This window comes from Melanotaenia boesemani, chromosome 6 (genome assembly GCF_017639745.1).
Source record: "Melanotaenia boesemani isolate fMelBoe1 chromosome 6, fMelBoe1.pri, whole genome shotgun sequence".
NCBI lineage: Eukaryota > Metazoa > Chordata > Actinopteri > Atheriniformes > Melanotaeniidae > Melanotaenia > Melanotaenia boesemani.
The window spans coordinates 9,450,513-9,475,372 of NC_055687.1; the positions used below are offsets into that span (position 1 = coordinate 9,450,513).

Genomic DNA, 24,860 nt, shown 5'->3' on the forward strand with positions numbered 1-24,860 from the left:
AAAGAATTTAGAAGAGCAACTTCTTCACTTGTGTATAACTTTTGCATCGTGTCAGGGCTTTCCTTGCGGGTTTACTTAAATGGTTTGAAACCTGAAGAACAACTTGTGTTCTATTTTTGCTCATCAAGTGAAGATGTTCCAAAATAACCCTAATTAGTTTCTGCGTCCATGAGCTCACAAGTGCAAGTAATTGTTCCATTAATGGCTCCTCCATCCCAGTGAAAAGCCAATGAGACAATATAGCTGCAGGCTTCACACGCAAGGGTTATCTCCCCTGCTAATGGTGTAGATTTATTTCCTCACTTCCAAAAAAAAAAAACATACCAACCTAAAAACAATTCAACTCTTGGAGGACAACCTGAGGTTAAAGAGAGAAACAAAAGAATTGTTTTCCTTCTTTAAATCCAGCTGAAAAGGAGAGCATAGCTGCCCTGTAGCTGGGAGGTTTAGCATTTTGACGTTTTTGTTAATTGATGTTTGTGAACAGAAAGCCATAGTTAACAAATGGAACATCATACATCAGTGTCAGTGCATGTGTGCACAAAAACAAGGACACACTGAGCGTGTATAGGCTGCATGTGTGTGGGGTTCCAGTTGTTGATTAAGTGAATTCAATCATGTACACTTGTTATTAGGAATTTGCATAATATTCCAGCTCAGTGCTCTGCTAATTGGATGCAGTTAAATATATGCGCACACGCTGGTGTAATGCAACAGATCCATTCAAGCACTTATTTCATTCCAGGTGTGCTAATACATAAGGAACAAACATATTATTACACCTTTCATTGAACACTGATAAATTAAACATTCTCTGGCATCTGATCATATAAACCAAACTGAATTAAGTATTTCAATATTTAAATATGAGATTTGAGGAGAAGCTAAATTTTAAAAAGCAGTTTACATATTTTGTTTTTCAATTGTAAATATTTTAATAGAAAGCAACTGAACTTGTTTTCTTGGCTTTTGAAAGATATTTCACCTCTATCAGTTGAAACGAAGAAGTCCTTCTGATGAGGTGAGGCATGTAAGTGCCTCCTATTCAGGCACCTGGACGTCATATTTTACCTCAAACTTAAATAGCATGTTGCTTGGTTACAGGCCAAATCAACCTCATTAACCAAAACACACATTTTCTCACCTTTCATGCAGTATGGCTCTAATTTTTTTAACTTTTAAGATATCCATCTCAGTCCTTTCTGCAGCCACTGCCCCAAATGCAATACATTTTTCACTGGAACAAATCTAAAATTTGGATAAATATCCCACAAAAGGAAAACCAAAATGAACATGTGGGAATAGCTCATGGATTGCTCAACCAATGCAAACAGAATCTCAGTGGGCAAAGGCTACATTTTCAGAGGTAGATATCTCAAACTTTAAATATAAAAAAATGTGTATTGTTGAAGACTTCATAAATATTTTGGTATTATACAATTCTGCATATGAGTTACTTTACAAGCCATTAAACTACAGAAAGCACATGCACAGAGTTATTTATTCTTCTTACATGCAGTTGCACCAGAAACAAAAAGAGTAGCTGTTCATTTGCCATTCAGTGGCTGATAAGGCAAAAAGCTTCCAATGCATCTGTTGCTGCATTTTCATAAATGTAAAGAGCAAAAGGTGGCAGTGGAAGAAACGTGGCTTCACCGGCCAACTTAAAGAGACAGTCCACACCAAAGTCACCTTTCTTGTAACTCAACAGTAATATACTGTAAATTTCATGCACGAATCAAAAAGTGTAATCCATCTTTAATTAAAATATTTTGTTTTCCAAAGTGCTGCTTTTTTGCTTAAAGAAAAAAAAAAGCATGTATAACTGTCACAGTGTTTGCTTTGGAGTGAACTGCTGCTTTAAGAGATGGAGAAACGTGCAGACCACTGCACACAGTTTCAACCACCGGCTGGAAATTGAGTGAGGCAGATCATAAAAAGACAATGAAGGGGGTCAGTGAAAGAGAATTCAACAAAGGAGGCAGGTACACTTAAAAGAGTTAGTCCAACTAAAAACAGAAAAATAATAAAGAAAAAGAAAACAGGCAGGTAAGTAGAAACAACACTCCCCAGAGGTCAGTGAGACAGTAAAGGGTAAGGGGTTAGGGCAAAGAGCCGGGACTTAAACGTAGGGGGATTTGATAACTGTGGGGCCCATGGAGCTGCGTTTTAAAGCTTGTGTAGAATTATTCAAAGCGCCAGTCTTAAAAGTGAAGCATGTTTAAGTTTGTTTAATGCTATTTAGGTTAGTTTTACAACACATTTTTAGCTTTGTTTTTGTAGCAGCATGCTATACTTCCGCTATAATATATGTAAACTGTTGGTGATCTGAGCAAAGGGAAGAATGATCTGCTTCTATGTGACCTTTAACTAGTGCAATCATGCCAGCACAATGACTCGGTTGAGAAAAACTTCATTTAAGGGAGGGAAAAAAGCCAATTTTTTTTGGTGAGAGTGAGCGGAAGAAAACGTCTTTGTGTGGCGTCATAGTTGCCACAGCTGGGAACAGCAGGTGATCAATGGAAAGTCATGCCTGGAGGAGACACCACAAGAAAATCCACCAAATATTTCACCACCACAGCGTTCCGCGGAATACTACCAGGAAAAAAAAAATCTACAAAAACTAGAGAGGCTGCCGGTCAGAGAGGCTTTATGCTGTTTTCTAAGGACGATTGCTGTTCTGCTGGTGTACTGAATAAATGTTGCGCGGTGACAGCGATTACAGCTTGCTGTTTCTCTGTACGCTTGCAGAGTGACAACCTTTTTGTTGGCCTGTTTAACGTGCACAGCAAGAGCAAGTGCATGATTTTTTTTAATGTTAGTGGGGTGTTTTTTTAACAGTGATGGTAGCATATTAATTCAGTCAAGTTAAAGGTGCTATGTGTAAAATGCATCCCTCATGGTTTCACATTAGAGGTTGTAGTTTGATAAAGAAATTTTAAATTTTTTTGGCTAATAGATTTAGTTACTGATAGTTTGCATATTTGAACCTATAACTGCACTTGTGTTTTTGCACATGGTGGTATTATGTGTACAGCAGTTTACATGCATTTTCTTTTTGTTTTTATTTAAAGGTTGCAGAAGTCTAAATAAAGGAAAAAAGTAAAGAAAGAGGAAAACGGAAATTAGATGTCCCTCTCCTTTTCAAACTGCAGTACAGAAGAACAAATTGAGACAGGAAGTTTATATTAGCAGAGATGCTTCAGGAATGAGATGTGTGTGTGTGTGTGTGCGTGCACTGAATCAGGCTGAATTATAATAAATCCTGCAAGAGCAGCTAGAGTGTCATTATAGATGAACAGACCAAGTGAAATTTCAGAACCCCTATATCACCAATAATGAATGTTTTCTGAAGATGAAGCCTCAACTTGACCCTAAAACATTAAAAAGTGAGGGTCATGCACAAAGTAATTGAGATCTTTAATTTCATTGGGAGAACTGCACAATCTTCAAGCACAGTGAGAACAGTGTGCATTTTTGGTGTTATTGTGTGATAAACAGGATAATTGCTATTCTGTGTCACTTGCACAGTTTAATAAACGACGAATATGTATCGTTTGTTCTTTCATTGCCAAGTTTTTTAATGTTCTTTCATTAAGTTTACAACCATAAAACCAGCCTGAACAGTCTTGTGTTATCCATGAAGTCACTGTCAATGAACCACAAATCCCTAGCTTATCTCTGACCTTACTTCCTCCAACCTTCTGCTAGGTTATAAGAAGACTTTAACTCATACTGTGTTCTAAAACTCCACATATTTCTCTGATGTGACCTCAAGCTTCTGTGAAGACCAGATATTACTAGGGCAGTTAGAGTGGATACACAGTACAAGCTGATTGAAAGATGATACAGTCGGGATCTGTTGCTTTGGTCTTTAGAAGTATAAATAACTCTTTAGAAAACTACCTGCCCCCCCCCTAGGACAACAGTCCTTTTTGATGAAAAGGTTCATACTGAGTTCACTCTTCTCTCTTCCTGCACTGTTTTAATGAGTCTAAAACAACTGCTTGACTTGACTCCATCATCATCATCATCGTCTTCCTGTGCTCGTCAGATAAATTAGCTGCTAATCTGACTTTTTTGTCCAGCCCACACTGGTTCATCTACATGTACCAAAAGGCGTGGAAAAGGTCAAATCACAATGCAGGGCAGGAAAAAATAACCCACAGAGCTCTAACGCCCGGACTGCTGATGCACAGATTTCTGTGTTCACATAAAACAGAGGTGGGCGTATTCCCAGGCCAGAAACAGCTCTAGTGCAACCTGACTGCTGGCATTTTTCTAAATAGCAGCAGGTCAACAAGTTCCTGCCCATGCCTTTTAGTCTTTTCATGCATTTACATAATGTAATGCAGCTACCCACATCTGAGGAAGCAATTCACTTTAAGCCTTTTTTTCTGACCAAAACTGAGCTAATGAAACATGGATGATATGGATTAACATGGCTCATGTGCTAAATGGGAATCAGGTTTTTGCTGAACGCATCCTCTACTGACACTTTCAACGCAAGTTTACAGAAAGTTTATTTCTACTCCCAGACGCTACTGCAAGTTTTGTCTTGTTTTGTCTGCTGTAAAGTCTTTTAGATAGTTTGAAAAGAATTTAAGCAACATTTGCAGACTGCACTGCAGATGTCAGACTTGCACAGCTGGGATTCTTCTGCTCTTTAAAATATAAATCCTTTGCAGTCTCCAGAGAATTTAACAGACTTGAAACACCTGCTATGTGCTGTTTGGAACTGACAAGTTCTTGATGGTTCTGATCAATCTGCCAACCTTATTAGTCTGTTAACCATCACAGCTCTCTGGGGAAAGCCCGTCTTCCTCAGCTTTATTTCAGAGGGGAAATTCTGACACATGATAAAATAAAGTCACCCGTTTATGTAAAATAGTAAAACAAATTATTACATAATTCAATTTAAAATGTTTTGTACCATGATGCCGGTTTTGGTCACAGTGATGGTTTTAAACTGGATTGGTTATTTTCAAAACCAATAAAACCTCTGCTTTTCTGGTAATTCGGATTTAATTATCTGCTATAAAGAAGGGCGACTGCTGCATGTTCTAATTACAGCTTTTTGATCTGGCAGCCTGATGACCAGATTGCATATCTGCAAAATGAAGCCAGCAGAGTTGCATCTTAAGCTGTTTCCACCTGTGAAAACTGAAGAATATCTATAGCATTCAATGCAGTTGCCTCTTACACATGCACTTCACAGTAGGAGATTTTCTATTTGAGATGTGCTCTTACTACTGGAAATATTTTAAGTGGTAAGTGGGTAGAGTGCACATGACGTAGGACCATAATGTATATACACGAGTATACTTTGGGAATCAAAGAGAGTGGTGGTTGAGACTCCTTTCCTTTCCATAACAATGACTATTTTGTGCTAATATAAATGCTATATAAATTTGGACGCATCTACAAGATAAAAAAAAAAAAAAATCAACCTCAAATCATGAGCAGCCCTTTCACAAAATCCCCAGGAGATTTCACAGCTGCAGAGCTGGTGTAAAATTCAGATGTAGTCTCTGTGTGGTGAAAGTAGTGTGTTTCTCCATTACTGTCAGCCTCTTGACGCTCTCAGCCACAACTGTGCATCATGAAGTGTTAATTCACATCAACGGAGTATTTGGAAGGTAATATACTTGATGCTTACAGAGAACAACTGTGAAGCCTGAGTCATTGTGTTACATTGACTATATTGATTAAAATGCATATCTGAGCATAAGAGGACTTAGATGTCTTAAACAGGAATCACATATGAATTCAAGTTGTTTCCATACAGGGAAAAAAAGACCAAATGCCGTTCAAGGATTACTTTCAAGTGAACAGCCTCAGTGACTAAAGTTTAGAAATATGTAGCAAGAAGTAGAACTACATGTTCACCTATACCTTCCAGTCTATTTATTAAGTAGTTTAATAAGAATATAATTTATTATTACTCTGCCAATATTTTGTCTTCCAAGTCTCTCATCCTCCTTTCTGTAAGTCCATTTTGACGGAAGCCCGAGATCTACAAGTTTGATGCTACGCAGACGTAGATTAACTTTACATAACCAAAACTTGAGCACTGATAGCTTTTGAGGTACCTCTTTGTTGGGACAACTATTATGTCTTGGAATGAAGACCATTTAATTTATCACAGTGACCCATTTGGATTCTCATGTATCTTTTTGCCTGCAGTGATGTGTAACTTTAGTTCAGCTATCTTTCCCTCTCTTGACTGGTTGCTCTATTTTTGGCTGTTCTCTGTGCTTTGTTGTCTGCCGGCCCACCTTGTGGCTGCTGTGAGATATGTGACACAGCAGAGGCCCTACAGAACAGACAGCAAGGCAGATATCTGGTGAGAAATGGACATGAAGTTAGAGAGATCGGAGTCCTTCTTGGAACAGTGAAGCTGCTACTTCAACACCAGTTCCTCTCCCAACTTTATCAATCCGGCTGCCCAGCTCTTCTGATTAAACCAGTAGTGTCAGAGTCTCCCGTTGAAATAGATTTTGCTGTAGTTTCGATTATATTCTTCAGCTTCCTCTCCTCCTGGTTGTCCCCTGGCTCAGAGCCCTGCCGCTTATTTATTTGTTATGGACTTTTCTCATTTAAGACTGAGTTGCTCATCATTGCAGCCACAGAGTGAGTCTGTTGGAATAGAAGCTTCTTTTACTTACTGAAGATTTATGGACTTATGACATGGCCTCTGCATGAAGGAGCAAGGGGAGTACATAACACTGCGTTATGCTGCTTTATGATTGTTCAAATCCATCCAAACGAAAAGCATCTCCTTTCTAAATGTGCTAGAAAATGCTTCAAATTTGAGAAGCACACTGATCCAGAAAGCTTCTCTCTCTTAATCTGAATCTCATTTTTCCACTTTATAATTTCTGAGTTGCTTGTTTCATTTCCTGTCACATAAACCTCAGATGTTTATAATGTTTCTCAACTGTCTTATATTAATCTTCAAGCCAATAAATATCAAGATGTGATTAAGTATTTAAGAATTCTTTGGATTTTTATTTGATGTGTCAATCATTGAGGCAGCTGTTGACAACCACTGCTTTGAAAAAATGTTTTTTTTTTATGACAAATCAATGCAGAATGAAGCTTTTAACAGCTGGTTTAATACGTAATGAGATGCAGCTTTATCGAAAGCAGTGGATTAAAGGGTAAATATACTTCCCTAAACCTAACCAAGACATTTGTTTCCTAAACCTAACCAACTAGACTTGCTACCTCAATCTAACCTGAATATTATCCTTCCTGAACTTATTCTTTTTTTTTTTAAAATACCTGAACTAAACCAAATAACAAGGGAAACAGAACCAAAAAAAAAGGGAAAAAGGGAAAATACTGGTCATGATCTGGTCTTAAATCAGGTTTCAAAGTCCAGTAACTTTTCCCCACATTTACACCAGCCTTCTCTGTGAAAAGGTCTGACAAGCACTCCATGGTGCTGGACACAAACACAGTATTTGACAGCTCAGACCAAGAAGGGATTGCCCATGATTTAGAGAGAAATTAGGGGTTTGATTTCAGGAGTAATAAAACTTCTGTGAGTCACTATAATTTGAAAACTATCATTTTTAAAGCTCAAATGATTCTAAAATCAAAAAATGATGATTTCTCTGATATTTGAGGATTTTTTTTGTCTGATAAAATAATCTAATACTTGATTTTAAGTTTAATTTTTTAAATTCTACTTTCTATTTCTCATTATTTAGATTTTTTAATAGACCAAAACTGAAAAAAAAATAACTGGTGCTAAATAAGCTAATGATGAAGAAAAGCTCTTTTCAGCAATTTGTCGTGAAATTAGTTTTGTGTGCTATACTACAGATATTTTAGAAACTTGAACATTGGTTATTTAATATTTATAACCTTAGTTAAAGTGTTGTCATAGCAAATAGAAATAAGAAAATAATTTTTGGCCGTTAGCCCATTTACATGACCATAAAAAAATATGATAATTATCTGATTTCTGGAGTTACCACATAATTGAAGTGATCATGTGGACAGCAAAATATGTTATTAGATAATGTCAGTTATATAATTATGACTAATCAAATTAACACACCTAGATTTCTCTCCATTATTTAGACGACTTTGCAGATGTCGACCTGGATATCAGATTTATTATTTTTTTACTTTTTTCTACATCTGCACATGTGCAAAAAACTGCGCTGCTTCAATCTTTTTAACATTTTCTGATAAAATGACAGAAGTGATGCAGTCGCAACATGAGCAGAACAAAAAAGAAAAACACGACGCTGTGCAGCAATGGGAAGTGAGAGTATAAACGAAGTAAAACATTCAGATGTAGTCTATTTTGCAGACTTATTAGTTCCCATATTAGTAGCTATTGCTATGACAACGGTCACTACCATGTTTCAGAAAAAAAACATGAAGTTTGAAGCTTACATACGTGTTCCAATAGAAATCTGATGATGTACTGGAAAGTGTAGACCATCGTTTTCCAAGTATAACATTTTATAAGCGCATGCATGTGCATCGGATCAGATGATTACAATGATCTAACTACTCTGTTATCTAATTTTGATGCTGTGCTTTTGTCTCTTTTTGTGACAAATAACGCCAATTCCTTTTTTTTTTATATATAACAACAAGAAATGCTACAAACTATAATTTTAATGCCTGTAGTAGGTATTTTGTTTCTTAAAACAGGGCAGTGAAAGCTGGGGTGATTATTTCCTTTCTTAGAAATCCAAAGAAACATGAAAAAAGGAGGGTCGTAGAGGGATGGCAGTTACACCTGACGATGACGATGTTTTAGTTGCTCAGAGAAATTTGCCTGTTTTCCCTGAAAACTAAAATTAAAAGTTTAAATATAAGTTCTCTGAGGGAGATATAGATGTTGCATTCAGTTTGTAATAACAGTGAAGAAACATTTGTGTGCTGATGAGCTTAATAAAAGATGAGGAAAGGGCATGTGGGAGCACTCGTGTTTAGACTCTTACTTGATTTGAGGAGTTAATTAAAGCCAGTGCAGATTCTGTTTACATAATGTGCTTAACTCATAGCTGCTGAATTCAGCAGATTAAGATGTGCAGTTGAGCTAAAGGTGGCGGCAACATCATTCTCTGATTTTTTTTTTTTTTAAATCATCTGACTCATATACAGCACTGCATTAGATTTCTGTTTGTCTCTGAATGTGTACATTGCTGTCCTCCGTCTCACCAAATGGGCTTCAAATGAAGCAGCCAAGGAAATTAAGCATTGCTTCGTGGGGCTAATGAATTATATGTGTGATAAAAATTAATTAGCAATGTGTTCAGCCATTCATTCAGATTGAGAGTTAAGTGTTAGTTAGCTAATGAAAGCAGTTCACCCTGGAAAAACATTTCTGCTTATTAGCACACATACCATCAAGGGGTCTTGAATGGTCAGCCTCCAACAGGAGGACTAAGGAAACACACGTTGGATAATTAACTGACAGGTAGCAGGAAACTGTTGCACCAGAGTAAAAGGCTATTTTGCGTTATTTTTGCGTGGTTAGTCTGGTTAGCAGTGTACAGTGAGGCAATCAGGGCCCAGCAGTGCAATCCCCGGCAGGTCACAGTTCAGTGGGGACACGTGTCCCTCCCCCTTACCCTCCATCTCCACACTGATTGGCTCTGAGTCAGGTGACCCCTGTTCACCCACAGGGGGAGGGCGATCAGGACCTGTACCTCTTTCAGAGTCACCTGCCTCCTTTGGGAATGCCGCCCCATGATAGGTTGTGCTGGCGCTTGTGGGTGTGGTCTTCCCTGCGGTTGTAGCGAAGGGGGAGGAGGAGGAGGAGGAGGGGAGGGCAACAGAGTGAGTGATTAGTGAAATGTGAATCAGCCTGGAGAATCAACTGCACAGAAATGTGGATGAGTCCAGAAAACCTTCAGCTGTTAACATTTAGACCCTGTAATGATATGAAACAGGATAAGTACTCAGAGCAAAGGTTAAAAAGGCCATGTGATACTTTTTCTCCATGAATCTCTGTTTTTATAGCTTTTTTGTACACATAAAAATTCTATAGGGTTACACAATGCCCAAACTAGCGTGTTATTCTAGACCATATAAGACACTGTGGTTTAACTGCCTGCACTGCATTGTTTACAGTCCAGACTTCACTTTTTTTATAACACCAAGAAAAACATATACATGATGCCAGCCAGTGTCAAGCATGATGAGCTCTTACACATCAGCTAACCAATCATTGGACATTACAGGAAAGGGGCCTTCACAAGACAGTAGCAAAAATGAAGCATATATACAAAAAGTTATAAGCGGAGCTGCAGCAATGGACAGTCAAACTGTGCGTTTTTGTGCACTTATGCACACAATCCTCCCATTGTGAGCCCTCATAATAAAACTATAAAATAAAAATGTGCATAATGTTGTGTGTTTAATTTAATGGTTTACTTCTACACACACAATGACTGTTTCTTACTTGCTGTTTAACCCGCCTTTAACTTCTCTGAAACACTGGGATCATTTTGATATTTTCATCCAAGACTTAAAAAATCCCCCAAAATTTTAATTGAATCAAGCTTAAAAAACAAAACAAAAAACACACAAAAAACGTGGCTTTTAATCTCTGATTTTAGTGTTTGTTTTAAACCCACTCGGTAATGTTTTAACCCCACTTCTCTGGTTTATTTCCCCATCCTGCTCTTTTTTTTATAAATGGCTTATAACTATGACCACAATAAAACTCTTCATCATCTGCTCTGGGGACTGTTTTTACAGACAAGTGGACAGAGATACTGGCGGCTGGTTAGGTAATGTGTTTTTCCAGCACAGTTCTTTTTCCACCACCTCACCCATGCTGTTTCACAGCAAACCTGGCCACCTTCGAGCAAACATAACCATATTGTCGAACCACAAAAAACGTACGCTAAGAAACACACTGGGCATTAGCTGCCGCAGGCCTTGGATTATCAAACATATTTATCTTGATGACACACTCCACATCTTAATTGCCCAATGAGCTCTCTGTTGTCCTTAAACTATAGTGAGCAGCATGCTGCTATTGGCTTGTGCTCATGTGCTAATAAGCCAGCCATAACGTTAGCATTCTGCAGAGCTCACACAGGCTGGAGGAAAAGTGCTTGTTCTCTTGCTCACTGTGAGCGAGTTGACAGTGTTGACTCTGAATGAGGTGTCCTGTCACTTCCCCATCTGTGCCGGGCAAATTAAAACTGTACACCATAGGGTGCTTGGTGTTTGGGCCTGGCATGCCAGACAACAGCTCCACAGCTTCATCATCATTTCAGATGATGTTTTTTGAAAGTGCAAGCAGGATCATATTATTAAGAAAATAGAAAGGCTGATGCTTGTTGCAATTGTGTGGGTGACAGAAACGTGGAAGAAAAGAAAATGAACCCTGTCGTCTGTGGTGTGTTTTTGAACAGGAAACAGAGTTGCCTGTGACAGCAGCTTTATTCGACATATGGGGTGTTTTATTGTCAAGGAAAGCTGATAATTGATCTTCAGTGAATGGACTTAAAAGCATTGTGGTGTGAATCAGCAATCTGACTGCATGTAGAGAATTTCAAACAGTGTTGTGAAGCATCAGGATGGTGAGAACCCTGTAGGATTACACAGTAGGGTTGCTCATCAAGTCTTGCTACCAGCTGAGTGGCAATTCCTTCAGCAGGGAGGCTACAGACTACTGAGGGGCTGTGGAGCTTTAGGGCAAAGCCTCTGACAAAGTGGTCTCTGTTGAGAGAATAAGACAGAGACATTTAAATGCTTCTGCTTAGCCATAATGGATGACATCTTCTGACACGATGGGCTCAGTGCCAACATTGATCACTGTCTTGGATCGTCTGCAGCTATTAGCTCTTCTCTGTTGCAATTTGTGTGATAACAAATGAGCCTGACTTTAAACAAGTCTTCAGAGTGCCTTAAGAAGTTGAGGCCACTGCTTCAGTTGTGTCGATAAAAGCAAATCAGAATGTTGCATTGTTAGACAATCCAACCACACCCCCTCAATCTTATCTGAAAGATTGCCAACATAACGGCATTTTTATGTCTATTCCAGCTCTGCCAGGAGCTGCTCGGTGTGGCTGACAAGGGAAGTAATGGGACGTGACAGGGATGATGATCTTTCTTGATACAAGGCATTAGGCAGCTTGGCCAGCAGAGCTCCTGGTCCATCAGAGAAGCGATGCTCCACACAATGGTTTCAATGTTTAAACTGTCAAACTGACTAAGAGGGAGAAGAGGCTCCAGCCATTTAGCTGGATCAGTAAAAGATTCTGTAATCTCCAGCATTGTTAACTGAAAAGTTACTTACAAGCGTATAACAGAATAAATCTGAACCCTTCACAATTAGTGAATAGGTGGCAGTTCAATATGGTGTGCACAGATATTTAAAGAAGTGCAGTTTTTTTCCCTTTGTAATAATATGACCTGTTTGACTCATTTTGATGATTTCTTTTATAACAGAAATCTGTTAAGCAGGCAGCTAGTGAGCACATATTTTCAGTGACTTAGATTCTGATAAGTTTTACTATCAAAATCGGGCTGGCCGATATGGCCTATAACTGATATCCCGATATTTTTTTTGCCTTATCCCAATACACAATACATATCTCCATGCTAAAACTGCTGTGATAGTTTATGGTCGATGTTTGTGATATAGCCATTTTAATATCCTATGTAAAACATCTCGGGATACATCGAGTATACTTGATATATCGCCCAGCCGTATATCAAAGAGCCGGGATATATAAACTTTGAATTTGTTTAACTCCTTATGTAGGTTGAGTTAAGCCAGCTGGACTGGGTTGAGTTTCTTTATGACATTTCACTTATATCCAGAGGAGCTACTCAAGTTCTGATGGACTTAGTGTGAGAGTTCACTTTCGAAACCTGTAAAAGTCTATGACTGTTGTTGAACGTGAACAAAATGTACTTGTTTTTAATTGTGTATATGCATGATTATCGTGGCTGCCTTACATGTTTTTCATTTGTATGAAGCATCATTTTTTACATCCTTAGAAATTAATGTTACACATTTGAAAGCTGTGATATACGAGTAACCACTTGGGGCAACGTAGGGCCCATTTTGACTTGAAAGGTAAGCAGATCTGCAAGGATAAAATTGATGGAAAGTTTCTAAGACAAGGCACTCTGTGCTTGGTTTAGGAGAATTATATACATCTTCAATGCTGCTGCTGTTATTTTTTTTCTGCTATGACCTTAAAATGAACAGATATTCAGCAACTATCTGGTCTGGGTTTTGAGTAATGAGTTCCCTAAAGAAACCCTCTGGTAACAAGAATATTACACAAGCGGGTATATGAACAATTACGTTCACTATGGAGCTGAGAGTGAAGCATTTTCAAGAACCTAAACCCAGTCCTGTCCACTTGACTCAACATACATTAGTTGCCATGATCTTAAAGAGAAACTTCACAGACATATCTAACATCTTCAATACTTGTCTCATTTCTTGTGGCAGAAACATAGATCCAGTTCTAACTTCATCGGCGTCACACTTCATCACATACTGCTGCTTTGTCAGGGAAGCCTTTAACTCATCAGGTAAACATACTGAACAGGTTCATTCATCATTATGATCCAGTGTGACTAATATCACTGTAAAGTGATGGTTTTGAAATATGAAACTTTCCAAAGCAAACCAAGTACTTGTGATGCCTAAACCCAACCTAACAGTGACTGGCACTGGAAATAAACAGTGACCACGAGGGAAAAAAGTGAAGTTGTTTGTCGATAAATGCTCTAACTTGACTTAAGCCAACATATTGTTGGCATCTAGGTTTGTCAGGGCAGCAATGCTTAACATCAACCTTCTGTTTTCCATAAAGTCTTGACAAAACAGCATTATGTGACTACCTGGGATTAGAACAGGTTGAATTACCAATATATATGATGGTGAAAACTTGCAATCTGAACCAAGATTTTAAATTCAAACTAAATATGTAAAAAAAAACAAAAAAAAACAAAACCAAACAAACAAGAAAAACAATAAAAATCAAACCAATAACTTTTGTGGGAACAATTAAGGGATCAGGGTTTTGTGCTCAGCGGAAAGCAGCTAAATCAGGAGAAGCAGGTAAATGAAATTACAAAGAAATGTCCACTGACCATACGCTGAGTCTAGCGCTGTGTTTTGCCTGCGAGTGGTTGCCAAGATGTCTGGAAAAGAGAAACAAGACAACATCAGTGTAGTTTGTGGGCTACGGAGTTCTGATAAGACCAGTGTAGTCATCTTAGTGGTTCTGTTTACATCTCAGACACAGCAGAGCCAAAAACACCATCCTACATCATTTCACTTAAACAGCTTTTCCAGCAGGAACTGTGAGCTTGTGTGAAGAAACTATTTTCCAAGCTTCTTCAAAAACAACCGAACTGCTTCTTTAGCCATAATAAATACATCCTCCAGTTCTCCTTTCTAATTTTATTTAACCACAATCAATTTCACCTGCTGCTATGAAGATCTGATAACACTGAGAATAAATAAAGGGTTTCCGTCTCACCGTGACAGGTGTCAGGATACTGATGGTAGCCGTTCTCCACGTCTTGCTCAAACCCGCCTCTGAAGACAAAGACACACAGACACACACACACAGTAACAAAGATGCCTGTCAGTAAAATTTGCATCAATCCATGTCACTGAAAGTCCATTTCTAACAAAGCACCTCTTTCCAAAATTGGCTTTGGTCATCAGGATTGTTGGCAATGTGGAGGTAATTTCAGAATTTAATTTATTTTGTGTCTGGTCAAGGTCAGAGTGTCTCTGTTGTCAGGACAGAGCGGTGGCCAGATCTGAAGGGAAAATTCAACCTTTGCTCTTCCTACAAGGTTTTGTACCATCAGTTTTGTAGCCTTCAGCAGATTCCAGGAGTTAGTTTGTGATGAGAAGTTGTAATTTACTTCTGTTACTCTTTGCTTGTATCCCAGTTAGTCATTTCCTATATTCACTATATCTGTACACAGCACTTTTTGTAGCTGAACTGCATTTTAGTGTATCAAGGCTAGCGCTGGTGAAAGTGGTACCTACAGTTTGCTTGTTCTGTAATGAAAGCTTCGGTGCATGATTGTGGAATCTCAGTGAAAAATAGTTTTGAAGAAAGTGTATAGATTCAGAACGACTGACACAAAAACCCATCATCTGCAAGACATATATTCATAGAGGTGTTTTCTGCTCCTGAACCTCCTGCTGCTAATGGTTTATGATATATGCTACTAAATCATATTGGCAGTTTTCTGTGGGTAAACATACAGGAAATAGGAGTATTTTGTTTCCCGTGACTGACAGTAATTGAAAGGAGAAGATGCAAAGACTCAAAAGAAGACAAGATCTTGATAAAACTGTTTAGAACTTCTAAAAGTAAAAATGTTTATTTGTACATTTCTGTTTTCCTACAACATCTATGCACATCCTTTTAGCCTAAAACCTTAATCATGTCGATAACTTCTTAAAAAAATGTTTTCACTTTTGAAACTCCACCTTTTTTCTTTAGTTGTGAGCATTAAATTCAGATACTCCTAATTCACCTTTTGAACCGTGATCTTAACAATCACTGATTTTCTGCTTCTCTGATTAGAACGCGCCTATGAATCATACGCTGTTCTCCCTCATATAGATGCATCACCCTTCACCTTCAAGTCAATCAGAAATGAACGGCTCATCCAAACAAATCCGTTCGACTGTTTAGTAATGCGATTGAGTTGATGCATGGTGGAATGGAAGCCCCTCCAGCCGAGCCCAGCTTTGCAATGATGCCAACTATCCTCCCACACGTTGCAAAGAACCAAATAACACAGACACAGCCTCATATAACGCACAAGCTCAAGAGTAATGATCCAATATCCACTTTGTTCAAGCAAGCATGCACACCCACTCTCTAACAAAGCAATTAGCAGGTTATATAACCTGATCACAAAAATAAATCTCACACATTTTATGCAAACAGACCTACAGCATCCAACTATAATTATTAATCCTACACAGACACATAACACTTCACTAAAACACACTTTTCAGCATGGGAGAGAAGCAGTTTCTAAGTTTTATGAAGAAAAAAATGAACTCCAAATAATGACAACAGCACTGATGAAGGGAAGCAATAGAAAAAAAAATCTAAAAGAATGAACCATCTTAATTTCTTCACTGCAGAGCAACTCAGCAATCAGGTTTAGATATGAGGAATCTTTCAAGCTAACATAAACACACCTGGTGGACCAAATTCTACTCTCATGTTAACACACTGACTACAATGAATCTCTTATAGTAAGTACCTGTCTTCCCTGAGGAGGGAGGATGTCTGGCGGTAACAGGTTAAGTAAAAATAAATAAACCCAGGCTGTAGCTTGCTCTTGTGTAGATTATGGATCAGAAAGCGGAGAGCAAACTCCAGAAGAATCAATCCCCTCCGATTTTTTATCAAAAAACTTTAGATGGCTTTAACAACAAAAAAAAAAAAAGAAGACAACACTGGCCCACAACTAGAGCCACTGTCTTCAAACATGAGGTTCTTGTTAAATAGTATGCGACCTAAAAACATTCAGGGATATTGGGGATAAAAAAATGACACCATTTAATCTGGGCCTGTAAAGAGTTTCATATGTTAATTTAAGATAGACACCTGCTAAACCACATCACTTCCAATTTAAGTAGAAATGAATGACTTCTATACCTTTTTTGCTTTTAAAAAACAACAAACAAAAAACATCACTACATCCTGAAAGTCCTACAGCAGGCAGGTGTGTGACAAAAAGCAGGTTGCAGGTACTTTCCTGCAGCTCCAAATGCAGTTTGCCTGACTGAAAACATCCAGTAAAAACCAGGAAGAGTCTAATTGGTGTCAATCAGACACTTTTACGGTCACCATGGTTCTGGCCCCCTCTGCATGGACGAGATTCAGAGGCAGAGCTGAAACACAGCAGAGAGGGAGGGGGTGGGTCTGGCTAGTTACATTCTCTCAAATTTTAAAGTCTCAAAGTTGTGACCTAAACTGAGTTATAAGCATAAAATCATTTAAATAATGACTGGACTTTTCTTATCATCTGTGCACAACGTACACATTTGTAGCTCAGAGATCCTGATTCAGCAGACTGGTAACACTGACAACTCCTATCTTGCACAGCGAAGAACATTGTAATGAAGAAATGAGGAGTTTAAAATGGATGCCGTGTATTTAAAATCTGCAAACAGATTTATTTTAATGAACAGAATTGACGGCTAACTTTACATTTGGGAAAGAAAATCACCAGAATTATCAGCATTCTTTACCATACTTTAGCCTCTCTGGTGTTCTCTCACAGGAATAAAAGGCTGAACTCGGGCAAAGTTATTTCATTGTATTCTGTTCCAAAAAAAGAATCTTCTTCCTGCTTTCACCCACACACCTTTTCAGTCTCAGTTCATGTTCTCTAACTGGCTCTGTTATATGCTACATAACAGCCAGAGCGTTGATGCTATTATCTCAGTGTTAATAGCATTGCTCTAGCATGACAAAACGAACCCATATAAACACAGCCTTTCCACCTGGTGTAGTAGTTTTCCTGTGAGATCATTATTTGTGTTCTAACTGATAATAGAAAAAGGTTGCACTCAGTTACACTGTATTGATTTGATTCAGCAGATCAGAGAAAATACATTGTTGGGTGGCTGGCCTTTCATTTTAATGAATGCAGTCTTATATAACAGGCCACATCGATGCATTCATGTAACGTGAGTATCAGCAAACAAAAAAACAAACAAAAAAAAAAACATTCAAACCTACACATATGGATCCATAAAAATAATTTAATAATGTGCAAACATCCTAACAACATAAAATATAATTTAATGTACGAACATAATTTAAGTCAGCACTTCAAGCAGTTTTTTTGTTTTTTTTTTGCGCAATCAATTGGTAACATTTATAGGGAAAACTGAAAAAATAAATACTCAACAGAACAAGAAAAAACATCCATCCATATTCACCTAATCCAATTTAGGGGCAAAGGAAGGATATATATCAAGTATTATACACAGATTTTAAGACTTTTCAACAAATAAAAACACATTTGTGTATGCAGGGTAACTGTTGGGTGTCTTTGAAAGGGAATGGATGTCAGGAAATAGTCAAAGACAAAACTAAGCCGCTCTCATGAGACTTATTAACTTATACGAAAAATATATGAAGTAGCCTCATCTTTAAAGGTGTTTCCACCTCCTCCATTTAGCTGACCCGTCTCTCCTGTCTCTCTTTGGTTAGGAGACAGCAATTTTGTCAAATGCATTATGAATGACAAAAACTAAAAGCCCAGAAATGGAATGAAACCCAGCTGTCCGGCCACACAATGCAATCTTTCAACGCAAGAGACAAAGACAGAAAAAGGCTGTAAATCCGCTCTGCTCTCCTCCTTCAATACTTTGAACACGCCACAAATCAGTCATTAAAATTTATGCCACCTCTGGACGAGAAAGGACTCCTGGGGAAGAAAAGAGAGACTGATAGTTCATGAAAAGAGTGATGAGAGAAAGAGGAGGTCTTCCCAGGAGGTGAAGGACTTTTTAGTTACTTCATATCAAACTTCCATCCCATCACTGTCCCTTTATCACCCTCTCTCTCTCTTTTACTGCAGCTTCTCACTTTTCACTGGTATAAAAGATTACTGTTAACGTTGGTCTAAAATCTGATGTCAGCAGCAGACTGTTTTCTTTAAATAAATTATTTAAAAAATAGATGAAAAATAGATTTTCTACACTTTTGACTCACACTGACAAATCATCTCTTCTTGCTCCTTTTTATTTACTTTCATTAACCCTCTGTCTGCTTTTTCTTTTAAATTTACGTTTCTTTACATCCTTCCTTCTTCCCCACTGTCTTTTTCCCTTTTTTTCTCCTGCTATTTCTTTTCTGATCTCTTTTTCTCTCTGGCAGGAGACGGATACTGTGGCTGAGTTTGGACGGGATCTTTTTGGCCGATCTCTCTCTGGTTCTGGTCCACAGCGTTCTGCTGCAGCTCTGTCCTGTACACTGAACGCAACACATAAATCAAACCTTAGCGAGGGCCTTTGGGGGCCTCGCCAACGGGGAGTCACATCGGCACTTCCTCTCCCCCAACAGGAGCACATCTTATGCTGCTTGTGAAAAACATCCAGTGACAGCCACAGTCAAACCCAAACTGTGGATCACATTACTTTCCCAACAATCACTCTGAATCTAATTTTAAATGGCAGAGCATTTTCAACGAGTAGCTCAATGTTTACGGGGAAATGCTTCAGAAAAGTTTCATAAATTTTTTTAACAATGCTGCCGCTCAAAAATGACAGCTTCTGCTGTATTTCACATCCAAAACACAGCTGAGTAGTTGTATCACCTTCTGGGCGCAATACTATCTTAGCTTGCCAGGCTATGTACAAAGAAATGAAAACCTTCCTATGAGGACAATCAATCAATCAATAAATAAATATATAATTAAAATGAAAATAATTTGAAAACAGGGTGCTTTTAAAAGGACAAGTACTATTTCTTAACACTTGTGTTTCCTTCATTTTTTTTATGATCCTGAGGTTGATTCTAAAAGCAAAATAATAAAAAAAAGAATATAAAAGACAAAATTCCTCCATTTCACAAACAGCGAAACATTTGCCTGAGGTGGTTTTGTCTCATATAGTAATATATTAATACACCAAAGGAGTGCTAGAAACTAAAATGATGTGCCAGATGTTTTTTCACACTTGGGCGTCTTCCATGGAAAACATTCTCAGCAGGTGATTGAGAGAAACATCTGTTTATCAGATTGAACTACAACCAATCACATCAGCAAAGACCAACTAGTTTTTTTATGCTCCAGAGCAATCAAGCATGAAAAGAGACAATTCTCCAGTATTTTCACATCGTTGCTGGGTTAGGTCTTTGAGAAACCAGTTTCGGGCTATTACATGCTAGGATAAGCTGAACACTTGGTGAAATCAGCTGGTTGCCAGGTAACCACCAAGTTAAAGGGCTTCAGGATTTCATGTCTCGCCAAGACACTGGCAAGAAAGAGACAATGAATTAATTTCTGAAATTAACATTTTATTATAGTTATGAACATAAAAGCAAAACAAACATTCCACCTGATACTGCACAGCAGCTGAAAACCAAACAAAATAATGATTTAAGAACAAGACCTAAGAGATCAGCCTCTTTCGATAACACAAATAGAGCGCACAGAGAAACATGCTTTAAATAAAATCCCATTAGCCTCTGTCCATGTGAGGGCAGGGTAAGTAATGTGTCTGGGAGCCCAAGCAGAAGATATGCAATAATTCCTCTTTTGCACATTTTCAGTCATCAAAATAATCTACTGGCAACCGGTCGATGGTGGATGTGGCTCTCTCCATTTCCAACTCTGATTGGGATGTTAAATGCAGCATGTATTCAGTCTACAGCAAACCTCCACACACACACACACACACACACACACACACACACACACACACACACACACACACACACACACACACACAATTTACAGCCACCGTATGTGAAGGAAAGAGGAAAATAAAAAAGACAACTGGGGAGGTGAATTAGCAGCATCCTGGTGTGGTTATACATCAACCACACCAGGATGCACAGAGTCCTTGACTTTCAGGAGAAGAACGTATTACCTTTAACTGCCCCCCCTCCTCCACCCTTTACTCCATCCATCCGTCTACGTAACCATCAATCTATCTTTAACATTTTGCAGAAGAGTACTCTGTGCTGCTCCATGATTGAAACACATACAGAAGAGCATCACTTCTGATTATATGATGTGAGCTTTAGGACGGAGAGGAAGCGGATGAAAAACACGTAGGTGATGATCGACCTCCTGCTTGCAGATTCAAGTACCAAGAGAATTACAGTTATTTCCCTCAACAACATGAAGCAGTGGTCTGTAGAGGATGTGAATCACATGTCTGGTGAGACTTTTTAACAAACCCTATCAGATTCAACAACAACAGGTTTCATTACAGAACTCCCTCTCCAGTCCATCTTCCATTTCCTCTTTCTCCTCCTTTCTTTGACAGAAATTGATATACTTTCTCTAAATAAACAAACTCTTGCTGTTACATCATGGACTGATGGCAACAATAAGCTGAAATGCGACGTGAACAAAGTATGATCTCTGGCTTTCCTGCGTTAGTCCTCATAATGTCGAACTTGAAGCCAAACGAACATCAGATAGGGAACATTTAGAGCCTCCTGCAGAGCCTCCCTAAGGCTCTGTTTGTATGCATATTTAGCGTAGAGAATAAATGAGGCTTTAAACCAAGGAAGCATCTGAGAACAGCCTCCTCAAATTAAGTCTTTGAGGTAATTAAAAACCTGTTCAGATGCTATGAAGCTTGTTTTCAAGTGTATATTATTAAAATTACTTTCTTCCATTAAGCAAGAACAGGGAAATAGTGTGGTTCTCCTTTGTCTGACCCCTGTTCCTCACTGTTATGGGGTTCCTTCCAAATCCTTCTCACAGTTCCAAAACAAACCTCAGGGAAACCAAAGAAGTAAAGTGCTTGTGACATTTATTTCCTCACCTTCCATGAAAAATAACTGGCCATATTCCAGTTTTAACAGATGTGGACCGGTTGCCATCTCCTCTCTCTCATCTCCAGAACTGACTTCATTACAGTGAGGATTGCTCTTTTTATACCATAAGTCCCCCTATTCCACCTGTTGCTAGAGTTGCTGCACCAGGTGTTGTGGAACATGGTACAGATGTTTGCAAATAGGGTGTCCGTCTTAAAGAATGTTTTGATGTTTGACTAGGGTGGTTTCCCCCTGGTTGGAAGTGAATATGGGTGAAACTGCCTGAAAGATCTGGAGGAGCTGTGCGGTCTGCTTCGATGCAAGATGGTTCAGTTCAGGAATAACTTTGGTGTTTACAGCTTTGGTGCCTTCATTGGAAACTGAATTGGACTCTTCTTTCACTCCTTCAAGAGAATGATGTGGTAAATGTGTTTTGGCCTTTTCCTTTCTGGATGATGAACCTCATATGTGACCAGTGATCCCAGTCCTTACCAGTGTCTCCACAAACGTCTTCAGAATCTTTTTCCGCGTTTGGTTGAATCTTTCAACTAGACCATCAGTTTGTGAGTGGTATGTAGTGGCCCTAATTGTTGAAATGCCATGGTCAGACACAATCTTCTGGAATCCCCCCAGAAAACAGCTGTACCAACGCATACACCAGTGCTAGCACTAGTGTATGTGTGTGTGCACACGGATGTGTGAATGTGCTAATCACAGTCAGAGTGGTGGCGCTGCTCCATGACACTCACCCACATGGATTTTACACATGGCCGCTGCTCTTGAATAAACAAGATGAAGGTACGTTGTGTGTTTCCAACATATTTTAAATTAGCTATTGATTATTAAGAGAACATCCTGCAGCTGGTCATAGAAACACACAAAGGGCTGGGGGAGCGAGTGAAGAAATTATTTTTTTTTGCTTCTTCTTGGCCACACATTATTACTAAGTTCCAAATTCACCCTTCGAGATTTCAAGTAACAGGACTAATAATGTCTTTATATAGCTGCGCCCACCCCGATGCTTTCAGGCTGACCAAACACTACAGTGATTGATCTCAATTATTAACACTTTGTCCAGAGAAGAATTACCAGCTGAAACCTCCTGCTGATGTGTTTGATTAGGAAGCAAATCTGCACACTCTTGATCCTGAGTGGTTCATTATTAAAGACAATAAACAACTTCAGGCAGAAAATAACTGCTGCAACGTTGTGGGGCTGAAACAGTTTGAATGTTTCCACATAAACCTTCAAAAGTAGCAGCAAGAAGGGGACTAAACAAAGATGAAGTCAAACTGTTCGGAATTTTGATTACCTATTTTCACTTTGGTCTAAATCAGAGCTTATACTATGCTGTCTGGTTTAATATCCAGCACATGAGGCTAACCAGTCGATGCTGGATGACCTGGAACCGGCATTCAGTAGTCATGTGACGCCGGTGCTTTAGTCAGCAGGTAACTGTGACTTCAGCAGCCAACAAGAGCATAATATGACCCTGTACAAAGGGTAAAAAAAATAAAACTTTTGAGTACTCAGGGAAGGCTACATCCATTTCCAAGGGTTGCTATATCCATCTTAAAGCAGGAACAAAAAAAATTCAAATACATAATTTAAATGTATTCAGCTTTGGTATTATTAATTTAAAGATTTGTAAAATTCTAAATCTGATGAGACAGATTTAATTCCAATGTTTGTCAAAAACAAAAAGCATTTTCAGAGAAATCAATTCAGTTCAATCATCTTTTAACTTCACTCAAACATATTGAATAAATTTAAACATTTTCACAAAGCAGCCACTTTCTCATTTAAAAATTCTGCTTGTGCAGTTTCAACGTCAGGATTGTGTGATACGATCAGATTGAAGAACTGGTGAAAACTAAGAAACAGCTTCTTTATTGGGGCTTTCACTGAGTCTTCAAATATCGCTGTCAGTATGCTGTTCTATACAGCTTCAGACTATTTTTCCTTTGTTAGATGAGCAAGACAAATAGCATCTAAAAAAAGACAGAATTACTGTCTTACATACTGTATCTGAGCTAAGAATGACAACACTGACAGAAACTAAAGTGTAGCAATAAGCTGCAGACTAAAGCAAAGCTCAGTGAAAGTTAAAACTGAGAGAAAACATTTATAACTGAGTACACAGATTATTTGAGTCACTGAATTTTACACTGCCATGCACCATAATAGAAAGTGACGCAGACTGATGTCAGTCAACCTTTATCTGATCGCTGCAGTGCTGCTCTCCCTTATTTTAAGTGTGAGCACTGACTGTGTGTGGGTGTGACTCACTTGAATCCTGGTGAGACTGTGACACAGCTGCCTGACTTGAGCCAAATGCAGTAAGGGTCCCGCGAAGACAAACAGCTCCTGCAAAACAGACAGGTTGTGAGTTAGTGATGGAGGGAAACGAGCAGAACAGCATGTGTGAAGAACACCGAGCCCAGTGCATGTTAGCTGGGTAATGAGACGCTACCCTAACACCACCCATCACGTCCCCCCTGCAACGCTGCTGTTAACAACGGCAGGAGAAACTAGTTCCGTGAGTATTTTGGTATACACAGTGTGACTGAGTCCAAACAGGAAAAGAGGGAGAAGACAAATAAAGGCATGTGATTCCTCATTAAGCTGCTGCTTTTTTTCTCTTCATTAAATATGATTAAAACATTGTACACACATAAAAAAGCAATCATCATTTACCAAGCAGCACTAATTGACAAAATAGGAACAGTTTTATTGATGCCGGAAAATAAATCTCACCAATTTTACTTCATCTCTTCATGCAACCGTTTTTAAGCCAATTAATTTGTTTATTAAATCTGCTGATGCACAGAGAGATATGTGATATTTGACAACAATACAGTTACCCTTTTATAGCTGGATGATGCACATCATTGTTTTTTCAGTGTTTCTATGAATAGCATATGTAATTAGCTGTGCTCATTAGTGTTCAATGATGTTTCCAAACATCACGGCGTTCTTCATAACAGAGATAAATGCACATGTGCTTGCAAAGAGACAGAAAATGGATCATGATCTGATTATTTTTCACTAGAGTTTTGACTCTGGATTTGTTTTCAATTTGCAACAGAAATTTCATTTGATTAAAAAAAAAAAAGTCTATTTTTTTTTGTGTAAACATGTTTTAATTATCTTCCATTTTGACCAGAAACATTACAAGCATAGTTAATCAAAATTAATTTTGTGTATTGTAAAAATGGCCCTGTGTGGAGCAAAAACAAACAATAAATGTAAGATTTACAAATGTTTATATGTATATAAAAACGTAGTTTCTGTCTAATGGATGTATTCAAATTAAGAAAATGATATTAAAAATGATTCATTTAGAGG

General features: G+C 38.4%; 1 protein-coding gene across 4 annotated transcripts in view; it reads right to left on the reverse strand.

The window, feature by feature from the left end:
• sema6e (sema domain, transmembrane domain (TM), and cytoplasmic domain, (semaphorin) 6E) overlaps positions 1-24,860 on the reverse strand; it is a 156,382-nt gene that overhangs the window by 7,986 nt on the left and 123,536 nt on the right. For 2 of the 4 annotated variants that reach the window (XM_041988103.1, XM_041988105.1), the window contains 4 exons: positions 23,802-23,879; positions 14,499-14,557; positions 14,107-14,157; positions 9,606-9,761 (listed from right to left, as the gene is read on the reverse strand). In XM_041988103.1, coding sequence (XP_041844037.1) covers positions 9,606-9,761; positions 14,107-14,157; positions 14,499-14,557; positions 23,802-23,879 — 344 coding nt within the window. The remainder of the gene's footprint in view (positions 1-9,605; positions 9,762-14,106; positions 14,158-14,498; positions 14,558-23,801; positions 23,880-24,860) is intronic. The other 2 variants (XM_041988106.1, XM_041988107.1) reach the window with 2 other exon arrangements.